The sequence below is a fragment of the Sciurus vulgaris genome (genome assembly GCF_902686455.1).
Source record: "Sciurus vulgaris genome assembly, chromosome: 2".
NCBI lineage: Eukaryota > Metazoa > Chordata > Mammalia > Rodentia > Sciuridae > Sciurus > Sciurus vulgaris.
The window spans coordinates 114,392,868-114,406,634 of NC_136462.1; the positions used below are offsets into that span (position 1 = coordinate 114,392,868).

At 40.3% G+C, this 13,767-nt stretch overlaps 1 protein-coding gene across 5 annotated transcripts in view; it reads left to right on the forward strand.

Moving 5' to 3' along the window:
- IQCH (IQ motif containing H) overlaps positions 1-13,767 on the forward strand; it is a 198,932-nt gene that overhangs the window by 85,558 nt on the left and 99,607 nt on the right. For all 5 annotated transcript variants that reach the window (XM_079129578.1, XM_079129580.1, XM_079129581.1 and 2 more), the window contains 2 exons: positions 1,514-1,590; positions 3,631-3,669. In XM_079129578.1, the coding sequence (XP_078985704.1) occupies positions 1,514-1,590; positions 3,631-3,669 (116 nt within the window). The remainder of the gene's footprint in view (positions 1-1,513; positions 1,591-3,630; positions 3,670-13,767) is intronic.

The window sequence follows — 13,767 nt, forward strand, 5'->3', positions numbered from 1 at the left end:
TTGCTAAATCTGACAACCATGAGAAGTAGGCATACTGTTACCCTGAATAAATTGGGGGCTCTAAAATTAGCAAGGAAGAAAGAAAGATGACTACTTGATGGGCAGGTACCTTTAACTACCACAGAGGCATATGAGTTTGTCAAGAAAAGACATGTTTTGTTTTGTTGTTTTCCTCTGACATTACCTCTGGCAATATTTATCATAAATATTTTTCCAGGAAGTAAAGTGAGTAACAAAATAGGAAGTGACTTAAGATTTTGTTAAAGATGCAGACACATTCTTCAAATGCAAATGTTCCATAAAATGCAAGCCTACACAAAATTATAATTTAGCAATATTAGTGTTTATTCAGGTAACTAAGAAAATTCTTAGAGATACCATCAACTGTGGATTATACATGTGGAATTATAAATCTTCAAGATCTTTATCCTATCAAAACACATTAAAATCTTACAAAAGTCCTTTAAAAGTTGAAAACCTGTCAGCTATATTTATTACTATATGGGAATTTAGCCTCAAATCTCACTTGCCTGCAGAAACCTGAAAATTAAACAAAAGGTGAGTTGGGGTGTGGACTCACCTACAGAACTGGAAGAGCAAAGCCCAAAATAGACAACAGAGCAGACTAGTGCAGAAGTCAAGACAAAAACCACAGAGGCTTAAAGTGGGGTCTACAGATACCAGGCACTGGCCAGCTGCCAGGGGAGGAGGGAACACAAGTCCCAGGGAGTCTTGCTGGAGGAGGGAAACCAGAGAGGGCCAGATGCAACAAATAAATCCCTTGTGTGGAGGTGAGTTTCAATGCTCTGAAATTCCTGCTAGTTTTTGAAAGATGGCAGACAACATTCTTGCAGCCTGCTTGAGGCAATATGAGAGTAGAATCTCAAATTATTTATAGATATCCTTAACTAACACATTGCTTTTTATTGACATCTGTCAATTCTTTTCACAGAAAAGGGATTTGACTAGAAGGAATTGAGATGCCAAAACTATTAACCATAGAATTATTGAGATGCAAGACTTATTAACTATAATAAAATAATTAATAACAATTAAAATATCCCTTTGGTGCTATTCATTTGTCTCACTCCCCCAAGTCATTTGAATTTTTTAGAATCATCTTTTAGAATACTCCATCATATGTAATTATATTAATTATCTTGCACATGAACTTGGGAATCTGGCTGTGTAAGGAAATCTTACAGTGAAACCTTTTATAAGACAAACATTACTCTGACTTGTCTGCTTTTAAAATTTTGATCCAGGCAGTTTTCATTAGGCAGGCTGACCTTGCATTCTGATGGCGCTGTTGCTCCCCACTCCGACCCCCTACTTTGGCTTTCTGTTGGAAGCCAGTCATCACCGGTGTTTCATTGACTGGATATAGGAAAGACAGAGTGAACAGACAGGGGGCAAACAGCCATTTGACTTTCAAGGTACAAACCCAATAACATCCACCCAGTGCCTCAGCCTCTTTCTGGAAGAGTTAACACTGTTCCACCTCCATCCACAGCCCCTGTCTATGGACCTCAGAAACCACCGCTGGCTCCAACAGAAGGGGAGGTGTCGCCCAAGAAACAAAAGCCAAAGGTATTCCCATTTCTAAGTACAGAAATAGAATTATTTGTACTTATAATATTGTCTGTGAGGATTTGGGTGATATCCACATATATACAGTGGTACCTTTCACACAGAAGTAAGTGTTATTTCAGTTGCCACTGGGATGAATTTAATTTATTATTATTATTATTCACAGTGAATCCAGGACCTCACCCATGCAAGGCAAGTGCTTTACCACTGAGTTACAACCCCAGTTCTTGACTTTAAAAGGGGGGATGATTGTACAATCAACTCTACCATGACACCATCACTGGGATCTAAGAAATTTAGCTGCAATATTGTGAGATGAAGGGGTTGAGTCAGCCTATGCTGCTAGCTGCTCAGGGGTCCAGGAGTCCAGGGTACAATAGCTATTGCTGTATATCCAAATTGGTATTGCATAGGGTATATCATTGTGAGATTTTTGTATATCACGTTTGTCTTGAAGCATAGGCTAAAAAGGCCAGTTTTGCACAGAAAGCCTTCTAAGGAGGAAGAGAAAGTAATTCTGTCTTCTTTAACATCAGTGCCTCAGAGTACAGTGACATTCATCCTCAGGGAGAGATGTCCCCAGTTCCAAGGTGCTGGACTTTTGTAGCTGACTTTCTTATGCTTGTGGGCCATGGACAGAATTATGATAATTAAAACTTTTCGCCACAGGAAGGAGACAGCTGGCAACGTCTTTTCTGGCTTACCCTGTGTGGTCATGCTTTCAGCTGCTCTCAAAAAAAAAAAAAAAAAAAGAGAGAGAGAGAAACTGGAGAGCAGCGCTGAAGAAATCTATCCTGCTGTGTCTCCGAGTAGACTGCTTACCTGCTCCCCCAGGCCTTCATCTCCTAACACCCCCTCTTCCTCATGAGGTCTTCACGGTATTTTCAGTGTTGGTGGGCTGTTTCCCCTTAAGAGATTTCCAAGCTGTTTATGTAGCAGCATGTCATGGCAAATATTTGTGTTACATAAAAAATGTGAGTAAAAAAATCAATGTAAATGGCCAAATCCCAAGACAGACAGGCCTTCAGGCGAGTGTTTGGCCTGCACCATTATTGTTTCAGATTCAGCTGTTTAACAGGCTGTGAGAAGGCCAAGGGCTAATGTGCATAAAGGAACAGGCACAGGCACCTGTTTTGATTCCCACCCTGTTCGAGCGTTCAGATCCCACAGTTGCACTGAGAACAGATCTACAGGTAATACAAATATTGTGACTAAGTTTTAGCTGGTAAGTAGTTTATCTCAAGAAGAACTTAAAAAAAAATTATGACATATTTTCTAAATGCTAATTAGCCCTGGCTTTAATTTCCGCTATTGACTTCACAAAGCTTCCTCCTACTGCTAGAAGCAGTAATATTTAAAGACTTCTCCCTGTGGTCCCAGATTGGTAGGACATTTCTGAATTGAGACTTCAGTGGTAAATGTAATTATTCATATACTTTGCTGAAAGTGTTGTGGACATGGACGTTAGAAAGCTAAGAGAGCCAGGCATGGTGCCACATGCCTGTAATCCCAGTGACTCAGGAGTCTGAGGCAGGAGGATCACAAATTTGAGGCCAACCTGGGCAACTTAGTGAGATTCTGTCTCAAAAAAAAAAAGGGACTGGGATTTAGCTCAGCAGTAGAGCACTCCTGGGTTCATTGTCATTACTGAAAACAGGTGGGGGAGATAGAATCAGTTCAGACCTTGGATCAGGCTCCACCACTGGCCAGCATGGTGCCACACAGAGAAGCCCTTTTTTGTAAATTCTTTTCCTAGTGTTCCCTAAAAGTGGGACTTGGCATCTGATTATAGTTATTTTGTAAATATTTATTTTGCCAAACTCTTTCCTGAAAGCAAAGGGGCTTGGCAAGCAGCCCATGGTAGTCTGGGGCTAGGAAAGATCTTTCTAATTACTAGCTCCTGCCTGCATGGAAAGGGAACAGGCTGGCCCATGGGGAAAGCCGGAAATCGGGGAGAGGGACTCCGAGGCATCTATTTGTTTTGTAAAATTGCCCATGAGAGTCATTTTGATTTAAACTGTGTCTCATTCTTCATTGTAGGTGAAAGGCAGAAGGTCAAAAGGACATCTTGATAAGAAGGTCTGTAATTTGTGTGACTAGTTGAAATTTGGGGTCTGTCACCTGATGTCCCTTCCTTTTTGCTGTAGGGCAAAAGTATGGGAGCCACTTGACAGCTGGAGACAGCAACAAAGTTGCTTTTGCACTTCCTTTATAAAAGAAATCAGATCATCTTTTCAGGAAAACAAACAGGATTTGCTTAAAGCAGAGTTCCTTTTTTTCCCCTCTACTGGTACTGAACCACTTCTCAGTCTTCAGTCCAACAAAGGATTCAGCATCTGCAAAATTTGACTAACTCACATCAGTCTTCAACCTCAAAGATTTTCATCATTCAAAGGTACTCTGAAAAAAGAAGCAGTTAAAAAAATTTGGCCCTCCCAGCACGTGATTATCTGTGCGTACACGTGCATGCATGTACACTCACATACCCCACGTATGGTGTGGTAGATGGGGAGGCTATGGGATCTGGAGTTAAACTGACCACAGCTAATGTAACACAAAGTTGGGAAAAATGAAATAGTCTGCACAACGTGGCAAGGGGGTGTCAGCATTTGCTCGGGCCACACGCTACTAATCCAACCCCTGAACGGGAAATGGGTATATGCTGGCTGGATTCTCCTCTTGTAGGAGATTAACTAACTTTGGCAAGTTGCTTAACTTCTCTGCACCTCATTTTCCTCCTCTGACAAATGAGGAGGATGCCTCCTTTTTCTTAGGATTGATTCAAGGACAGAGGAGTTCATGTGTGCGAAAGTGCTTTGGAAAGAGAAAGTACTTTTATCATAACTCCTTGGCCCATTTTTAAAAGCATCTTCTAGGCTTTTCCTTTCTCAGGGATCTTCTTATCAGTAAGAATTTCAGAGGAAGATTAACCACCTCTTTTCAAGGAAAAAGAGCCCACCTTTTGTGTCTTCTTTTACATTCTCAGAGCTGCTGACTGGAAAGGGCTCTATTGCAACCATGATTGCAGATAGTCCTGCTGAATCCAAATTGCTCCTTGGTAAATTAATCAATGCATTTAGATCCTTCCTCTAGTTCCCTTGACTTGACTTCTTCCTGTGAGGAAATAGTGAGCTTGATGCTGCACTTCGAAAATAGAATGTGCTTTAAGAACACCAAGGTGTTATTTCTGTGGAATATTTGTAACTGCTAATGTCGATTGAGCGTGTCCTGTGTGCGTGGCACCAAGCACCTTCCATACCTGCTGACGCCTCATAGCAGCTGCAGAACCTCTGGTGGTCGTTACCCTGGGCCTATCCAGATGGTAAAGGATGTGGAGGATCTAGCTGATCGTGAGGCCCCAGAATTGTGCTGCTCTCTCCACATACCAGCTTGTGACCTCTTCCCCATGGAAGTTCCATTACTACTCCTGTCACTTCCACCGCTACTGTTACTAGTGCTAGCCGCTAACGTGTGTTGAGGGCTTGCCCACACCAGGCCCACTCCTGATGTCTTAAGTGGATCACATTCCTTCATTTTCACATCTCTCTGGAGTAGATGCTTTTATTATTCCTATTTTACTGGAAGGAACTGGGTACATAGAGGTTAAGTCATCCAACAAGTAAATGCCGAGGCTGGTATGTAAAACTGAACTGTGGGACTCCCAGAGCCCCAAAGCATTAGAAATTTTTAGAGATCTCAATCATTTTTCATGGAAATCTTTCTTAAACATGTTACATTTCCACCTACTCTGTAATTTAACATTTTCCCTGTCTGATACCATGTTTGACAAGATTCTGTGTCTTTGTTTCCTTCAATATCAGACAGCAGGCGCCACCTCTGCTGTCCTGTCTGCTTCTATCAGCACTGACTTAACAGCCATTTCTAGATTAGTTAAGCGAACAATCAAAACTTCAGAAGTTGAATAAGTTTGAGTCAGACTCTGCATAAGGATCCAAAGAATAAAAATAAACCATAGAATGTAATATTCATTAGAGAAATTCAAGCAATTTTATTTTTAGAAATCTAGTTGAAGTTGTTGAGATTGCCTCTCTCAGAAAATATTTTTGTTATCTTAAAGCAAACACATTAACAGCTATGTTAAGATCCACTTAATTTTAATTAATATTTTGATAATTATTTGCATGGGTAAATCAAGTGAATATATTTATCAAAGCATAGGAATACAAACTAAATTCATGAAAACATTTGCTCCTGGGAAGAGGGAGAGAGATGAATGGAATCAAAAAGAAATACATATTATATATTTTATTATAATATATAATATCGAATATATACTATTTATAATATAATATAATTTATAATATGTTTTAATATAGTAAATATAAATATATATGTTTTATATATTTTTTAAATAGATATATGACAAAGAAGACAAAAAATTAACAAGCTTCTGTTGTAGTTTTTCATATTATTATCTGTATCTCCAAAGCTTTTCCAAGTTAAAATCCAAATTGAAGGAAAAAATAATAGAAAACCCTATCCCCCAAGCCATACCTCTGCTGTAAGAATTCCTTCGATATAGAAAAATAGGTTTGGGTGATAACATTTTAATCTCAAACGTGGGATCTCACTTCTTTTAGTCATTTGTATGTTGTTACTTTCTTTTGTATTTTCCCAGCATATACTTGTGATCTCTCCTTTGAAAACTGTGCTCATTTTATACGTGAGTCAGCTGACCTGTTTTAATCAGGCCACCTGTGTGACATTGAACATATCTCTGCCCCTATCTGTCTCCTTTCCTCCTATCTGTGTAAGGAGGAGATTGGACCAGGGGGCTTCCATACCTCCTTAATTCATACCCACCAGCCCCAGGGAAAGTTCCCAGCAGCGGGCTCGAGGCTCTCCACACCCACAGCAGCTCTGTCGTTCTCCCTCTTTACTGTCAAATTATACAGTGTATGAGCAGACTGTTCCAGGCTTAACCATATACACTTTGAAAGCCACTACAGGGTATCTCACTGCAGTGTGGGCTTTAACTTGTCCTACCTGGTGGGGGAATAGAGCTACTTCTTAAAGACTGCAGAATACCGCTGTAGTTGACTCGGTGGTCCCTGTGCAATCTGATCTCCGTTCTTGTCTTGCCTAAAGTTTAGAGGACATTTCTTACTATGACAAGAATTAGAGCTCTGTGCTGGGCATGGTTGCACACACCTGTAATCCCCGCAACTCAGGAGGTTGAGGCAGAGGTTCACAAGTTCAAGGCCAGCCTCAGCAATTTAGGCCCTAAGCAATTTATTCAGATCCTGTCTCAAAATAAAAACTAAAAAGGGCTGGGGATGTGGCTCAGTGGTAAAGAGCCCCTGAGTTCAATTCCCAGTACCTCCCCCCTCAAAAAAAGTCAGAGTTCTGCAACCTGGAAATACGAAATGAGGTTCAAAAGCAAATACAAGACTATTTTACTCTCTTTTTGACTCATGTTCCCTTGTGAAACCTCATTTAAATAAGAATAGAAGAAAAAATCCAAAAACAGAAGAAAAACTGTATAATATTTTAAAACCATTTTTAATTTTCTTTCATTCCTTAGCTATTGCCACCCTCACCTATGATTTTTGATGTAAATTCACATTTTCAAAGTCAATTTGATTATATATTTTTATTAGAAAAAACTTTTTTCTTGCAAGAAGTAACTGACAAGTGAAGCACCATAAGGATTGTTCTGGGGGGCCTGAGGGGTGTTTTTTGGTACCAGGGATTGAACTCAGGGTACTTACCCACTGAGCCACATCCCCAGCCCTTTTTCATATTTTATTTTGAGACAAGGTCTCACCAAGTTTCTTGGGATCTCGCTAAGGTGCTGAGGCTGGCTTTGAACTCATGAGCCTCCTGCCTCAGCCTCCCAATCCACTGGGATGACAGGTGTGCACCACTGTGCCCAGCATAGGATTATTTGTACTGTTCTTTGTAACATTGTCTTACTGCACATTTTTATTATGTGGATTAATGATAAACCAGAAATAAAAATGTTAAATTATCAGCAAGTCACACAATCTTAACTTTTTCATGTTATCTTTTTCATTTAACAAGTAATAGAAACATTTTAATAGCTATGTCATATTCTTTATTAAAGACATGCCATAATTTTTTAGATATTATCATATCCTTTAACATTAAATTATAAATGTCAAATTATTAATAAATTATTTCTAGTTATTTTGTTATCAACTAAATTGCCCGAACATCTTTCATGTTTGTTTGTAAATCTTTGTATTTAGGGTACTTCATAGAAATACTACTCCTTGGTCAGGTATGAACAATTTTGGACCTGAGTAGCTAAACTTTCTATTAGTGCTCCGGAACTCAAGTTATGGGTTTGCAAAAAAAACTCACATGATCCTAGAATAGCTTTGTGCTGTAAGCCCAGTCCTAGTGGCTATGCAGTTCAATTTTAGTATTCATGCATTCATTCATTCATTCATTCAGCTAGTCTTTATTGATCTTTTACTGTGTGTAGGCAGCATATGAGGCACTGGGGACACAGCAGTGAACCAAGTAAGCTGAGTCCTTGACTTCATGGGACTTTTTTCTTGCAAAAAGATGATTAACTGACATTTAATGTAAAGTCAGAGAGGAAAAATAAAGTAGAATACTTATGTAGGCATAGAGAATGTGTCAAAGTAGAGAATTATAAAAATTCTGCAAGTGTTCTTCAGTGATCTATGTTCAACAGACTTGCTACACACACATTTTTCCTCAAGAAAATTGGAATGTCAGGCTTTCCTTAGGTGGTAATAGGGGTCTTTTTTGAATCTGGCTCTTCTCCTGCACCTACAGAGAAAATGATGATGTGCCTTTGCCCAGGGATCTGGGAATCAGGCTGCTTTAGATTCCCATCCTATCGGGCTTTCTGTATATATCCCCAGCAGGTTCAACCCATCCATCATAATTGTCCCAAGTGGTCCTTAACTGTGTCACATTCTCTCAGAGACTATTCAAAGAGTAGCAGAAAAGATGAAATCAATGCAACAATAAAGTGAAATATGCCCCTAGAAAAGGAAATTTCGCATTGGACTGAAAATAGACTCTATCTATTTAAAATACCTTCCTGATTCTGTTCTGTTTGATCTTCCACCAGAATTTGATCCAGTATTTTTGTTCTGTGAGAGTGCACCCAAAGGTGGGGATCTTTCTCCTCAGGATGATTCAGAGTTCAGGAAGACTCATTTGAAGAACAATACCTTTCAAAGCAATTGCAGAAAATTTTCCCTAGAAAATTGTTGCTGATCTGAGTGGCCTTTATGCTCAATTCTCTTCTTTATGTCTCTGCTCAGTGAGTTTTTTATTTTTGCCTTTTACTCTCTTTATTAAGGTCAGGGACTCTGACTCTCAGTTTTAATTGACATTTAAGTCTTTGGCAGTTTCTAGGTCTTATAATCTGAGAACCATTTTGTTGACTTGCAGATCCCAGAATCCCAGAATATTATGGCTGGAGGTTTTCTCCTCAATCTTACAGGTCAGGTGGTGTGGGCCATTTGTCATCTATTTTTGGTTTGAAAGTTGCTAGAAAGAATTTCTATATATTAAAAAAGGTGGGGGGGGGAGGAGGGGAATCCCCCAGGTCTTTTTCGTGATACAGGAATTAATGACATTGGAGAGAGTTGCCTTTGATTTCATGGTTTTATTAGCTCCAGGCATTTGGGCTGACATAGTAAGTCAGAGAGGCATAGGGTGTCAATATTACAAGTACCCTAAGTGGTCCCCTAATGGAAACTCTAATCCCACAGGAGAAGTGACTTCCTAAGGCTTCAGAGGAAGGAGGTGACAAGCAAGATTCCAGGTCTTCTGACTTTGATCTGCCACTCCTCCACCACACTATGGTCTGTCCATTAGTGCATTTATAGGGGACAGTTCAACTGCTGGCTTTCCTGCCTAGCAAATAAGAAGGAACAACAGGTTCTGGCCAGGTTGGCTCTGATGTCGGAGGTGGGAGAAGAGAGGAGAGCACAGCTTAGTAAGGGCCACGTGGAGAGTTCCAGACCGTGGAGTGCCAGGGCTGTGAGCTTTGATGGCATGGGGGTGGGGACAGCATGGGGCAGGGTGGGAAAGAGTAGGCACCATAAGGGAAGAAAACAGGACTGAAAAGAGGCAACCAGAGGATGCAAGGACACACTCCATCTGATAAATCTCTTCCTTTAGTTCTGGATGGATGAGGGATATTTAGGAATAGGCATATTTTTTCCTAAAGTAGCAAAAATACTGTCCTAGAAGTTAAGAAAATCTACTACCTGGCCTTATGATCTTGGACAAGTCGTTTGCCCTCTCATGAGCCTCTCATGTCCTCATCTGTAGTAATGACCACTGACTGGAGATGAGGCCGTGAAAACTTTTACATGCGTTATAACCCCCACAGCAACCCTGCGGGGTCCGCTCCCTTCACAGATGAGAACACTTAGATTCTGAGGCAGCAGGAACCTGCCCAAGAGTATGTAGCAGACAGTGGCACAGCTTGAATTCCACCCCAGGTTAGTGGGACACCAGCACCATGGCTCATTTCCCTGGGCCTGAAATCATCTGTTGAGCAAAAGGCAAGGTCAGTGACCTTCAAGATCCCTCATGTTTTCCCATTTTGAATTAAGTGACCATGGTAAATCTCTGAACCCTGGTTAATTCAGCTACTCTCTCCAAACATTTTATATATCTTTTGAACAATTCTAGCCAGTTGAAGTCTTCATGTTTGTTCTGTAGAACGTTCACAGACCTTCACCAAAATTAAACAGGACCAGACAAATGCACCCTGGTCTTTGGGGAATAATAATGAAGGCTGTCTTTGAGGGACACACCATTCAGTCACCAAATCAAAGCTCTCACTAGAGTCAGAAGGTGCAGGAAGAGCTCACTCTTTTTCATACAATGCAATTACTTAATTACTAATGTATATGTTATGGTGTTTGAGAAACTGAAATTTGCCTCCTAGATTCAAAAGTATTCTCAGTTGTCCTTCTAGGCAATGGAATGATTGTCATTCTCTAAAGATGAAAGCCATGTTGAATTATTCCAAATACTTGAGTCTTTATTGCTTGGAGATTTTCCTCATATCCATTATAGGGATCCAGTTTAATCCTATATCCACGTGCCATCCACATATGTAAAAATAAAAATTTTCATGAAGAAATTCTGCTTAGAAACATATTCCTTTTTTCTGGAAAATTATTTTTGTGGTAGTTATTTCTAAATGCAATATTAGGCCTTTTTGGCTTCACAATGGGTCTTACTAACATATGTGATCATCATCCTGCTGTCCTGGTTTTGCTGTGGATTTTGAATTTTCCCTAAATAACTGCTCCAGAAACTCTCAAAGTTACCTAATTAGTGATTACACTTTGCAAATGAAGAAGAGCATTTCCCAGCTAGTTGACTCAGTCAGTTAGAGCAGGTTGCTAATAATTAGGCCACAGCTACAGGTTTGGGCTGTGTGTAAGCCAGTTAGTGAGCGGAGGCAGCGCACAAAGGCAGAGATGAGGCTGTGGTCCCAAGAAGGACCAGGTGAGGATGCAGACGTCTCAACAGACATCCATCCCTACTTAAAGAAAAAAAAATTATTTTTGCTACTGAGTCATAACATCACATTGGGAATGATTGGAAACAAGAAGAAAGGGAAGGAGGAAGGGCGAGAGAAATGGAGGTGGGAGGGGGAAAAGGAAAGACTGAGAGATGATGGAAGGGAAGGAGGAAACCCAACAAATAATCCTAGATAAGTTCATGGAGATAAATAATAAAGGAAGAATCACAGAAGGAGTGGCACCTGAAGCGTGGCGTGACCTCTGATCAGGGCTCTTATTCCTAGCGGGCCGTGAAGCAGCTCCGTCTTTACCTGCTCGATGGATCTCACAATGCTGATGCACTGCTTTAATTTGGAAAGACTTTCTCTTGAGAGGCATGTCTTTTCTTGCTCTAAGTCTAAAGTGCTCCCATGTGTGGCATTCTCCGTGACAGATGTACTATAGTTATGCTTTAGCTGACTCCAAAGCCATAGCTTCCCGATGCCTGAGTGGTCTATTTGATGTCCAAGAGTGTGTTTTCTCTAAGAGCAGGGCTTTGCTGGAATATCATCCAAGAAGGTAGGAAGGTATAATCCCTTTGTTCTAAAACAGCCCCTGTTAAATTCTGCAATCCCAGCCCACCCAAAGGCTATTCTCTCAGAAGGGCTAAAGTGCATCTGCTGGTGTGTGTCCATACGCTTAGACAGCCAGTGCTAAAGTGCGGTATGAGACTTGAGAGTCCTCTCCCTTCTCCGCTCCCCCAAGGTTATCCCATTTTCATAGATGGACCCCACTTCCATGTGATCCTCTGTAAGGACAAGAATTTCAAAAATATTTGAACACCTCTAAGGAGCCAAGGTCCTCTTGCCTCAGACTCTATCCATAGCTTTGCTTCTTAGAGGAGTCTTGGAGTCTCCATGACGGGATCTAACATGTGACTGGTGGGGCCAGCCAACTCTGTACGTGTCCATCTGTGATTATTCTGCATGTCTGCTTGTCACTGATGAAGCACTGTGATTCTTCTCCAGATTCTAACTTTCCCACCATCCAAGCCTATTCTGGAAGGAAGGCAGAAACGTAGCCACAGGCCCTTTCTGTTGGAACATGTGCCACGTGTCTTCTACAGGGGTCGCAGCTCCTCCTGTCGGCACCGATGTCTGCTAAGGGAGGGGCTCCGCGTCCAACTCTCTCTCGCACATCCAAGGCGAAGAAATTCACTCCCATCTCCCAGTCTGAGTTCTCTCTGGGTGTCCTGGTAGATCAGAAAGGACCTCAGTCTTGACAAGAAGACTTTTCTTATTATTATGCCTTAAAGCAGCTCTGAAGTTAAAAGTATCAAAAGCTCACTGCTATATAAAGTGGGCTTCGAAAGTTAAAGGAAATTTCCCATTTTGGACTCAATACTTGCTTTTTTTAGCATTTTCACTTGAGATAACAGTCTAATTATTCTACTGCCCAGTACCAATAAGGGGGAAAAAAGAGAAATTGAAGGTTTTTTTTTAATTGCTTGTATTTTCTTATTATCCCTTTATTGTAAGTATAAGTCGACCTACTTTTCTCTCAGATAGTTTTCTGCCTTGTATTTTTAAATCATTCTCAGTAACATTTATTTAGTAAAGACAAACTATGAGCTGCTCGGGGAGCTAAGGCAGGAGGATTGTGAGTTCAAAGCCAGTCTCAGCAATTCAGCAAGGCCCTAAGCAACTTAGCAAGACCCTGTCTCTAAGTAAAATATTTTTAAAAGGGCTGGGGATGTGGCTCAGTGGTTAAGTGCCCCTGGGTTCCATCCCCAGTACAAGAAAAAAAGACAAACTATCAACAATCTAACATAGCAATATTCACCAGACGGCTGTGGCATAGTAGTTATTAGTAAATTAACTGGGACTAAAGCTCTTCAAAATGCAGAGAGTAATATGATCCTACAATTTGGTAAAGACAGGCTGATACATCTAAAAACATGGACAATTGAAGACAATCAATTTCTGGCATCCCAAAAAAAGAAGAAAGCATCATTACAGTAAATACCTAACTTCCTGACAAGAAAGGCTCAGGGCCTGAAATGTCTGTACCCTCCCTCTTCTCCCAAGTCCCCAGGCCATTGGAACATTTAGACCATGGTATTTTTCTAGTGCAACAGATTTTGAAAATTGAAATGTAATGGATTTGCAGTGGGTAACAAAATTTTCTTTTTCTTTTTTTCAAGTGGGAATGACATTATGTTTTGTTATTGCCATCCAAATCTCTTCTGATTTAATTTTTAAAATAGAATTTATTCTGCTTACTTAATATAGAAGAAGAAAAAGAAGAAAAATTTGCCATTTCATTCTTAGAAGACCCCATTCAACATCATTTATAAATAAAAGTCATGCATTTCCCTGACTTAAATTTTCATTTTCAACATAGGAACAAAATGGAAAGCAAATGCTTCCTTGGTTTCATCTGCTATGAGATTTCTGATTCTATTCTACCTGTGGACAGCCTCAGATATGTTCCTAAGAGGACTCTAGGCTATAAATAAAAGAACACTTGTCAAGAGAAACATAGATAACAGGCAACGTGCTTCTTGTAAAAGACATCTCCTCTGGTATTAAGAGAAAGTGTCAGAAGAATTCTAAAATGCTAAAAAAAAAAAAAAATGATACCTTGTTAGGAGGTCAGAAACAGCTCTTAATGGGAATAT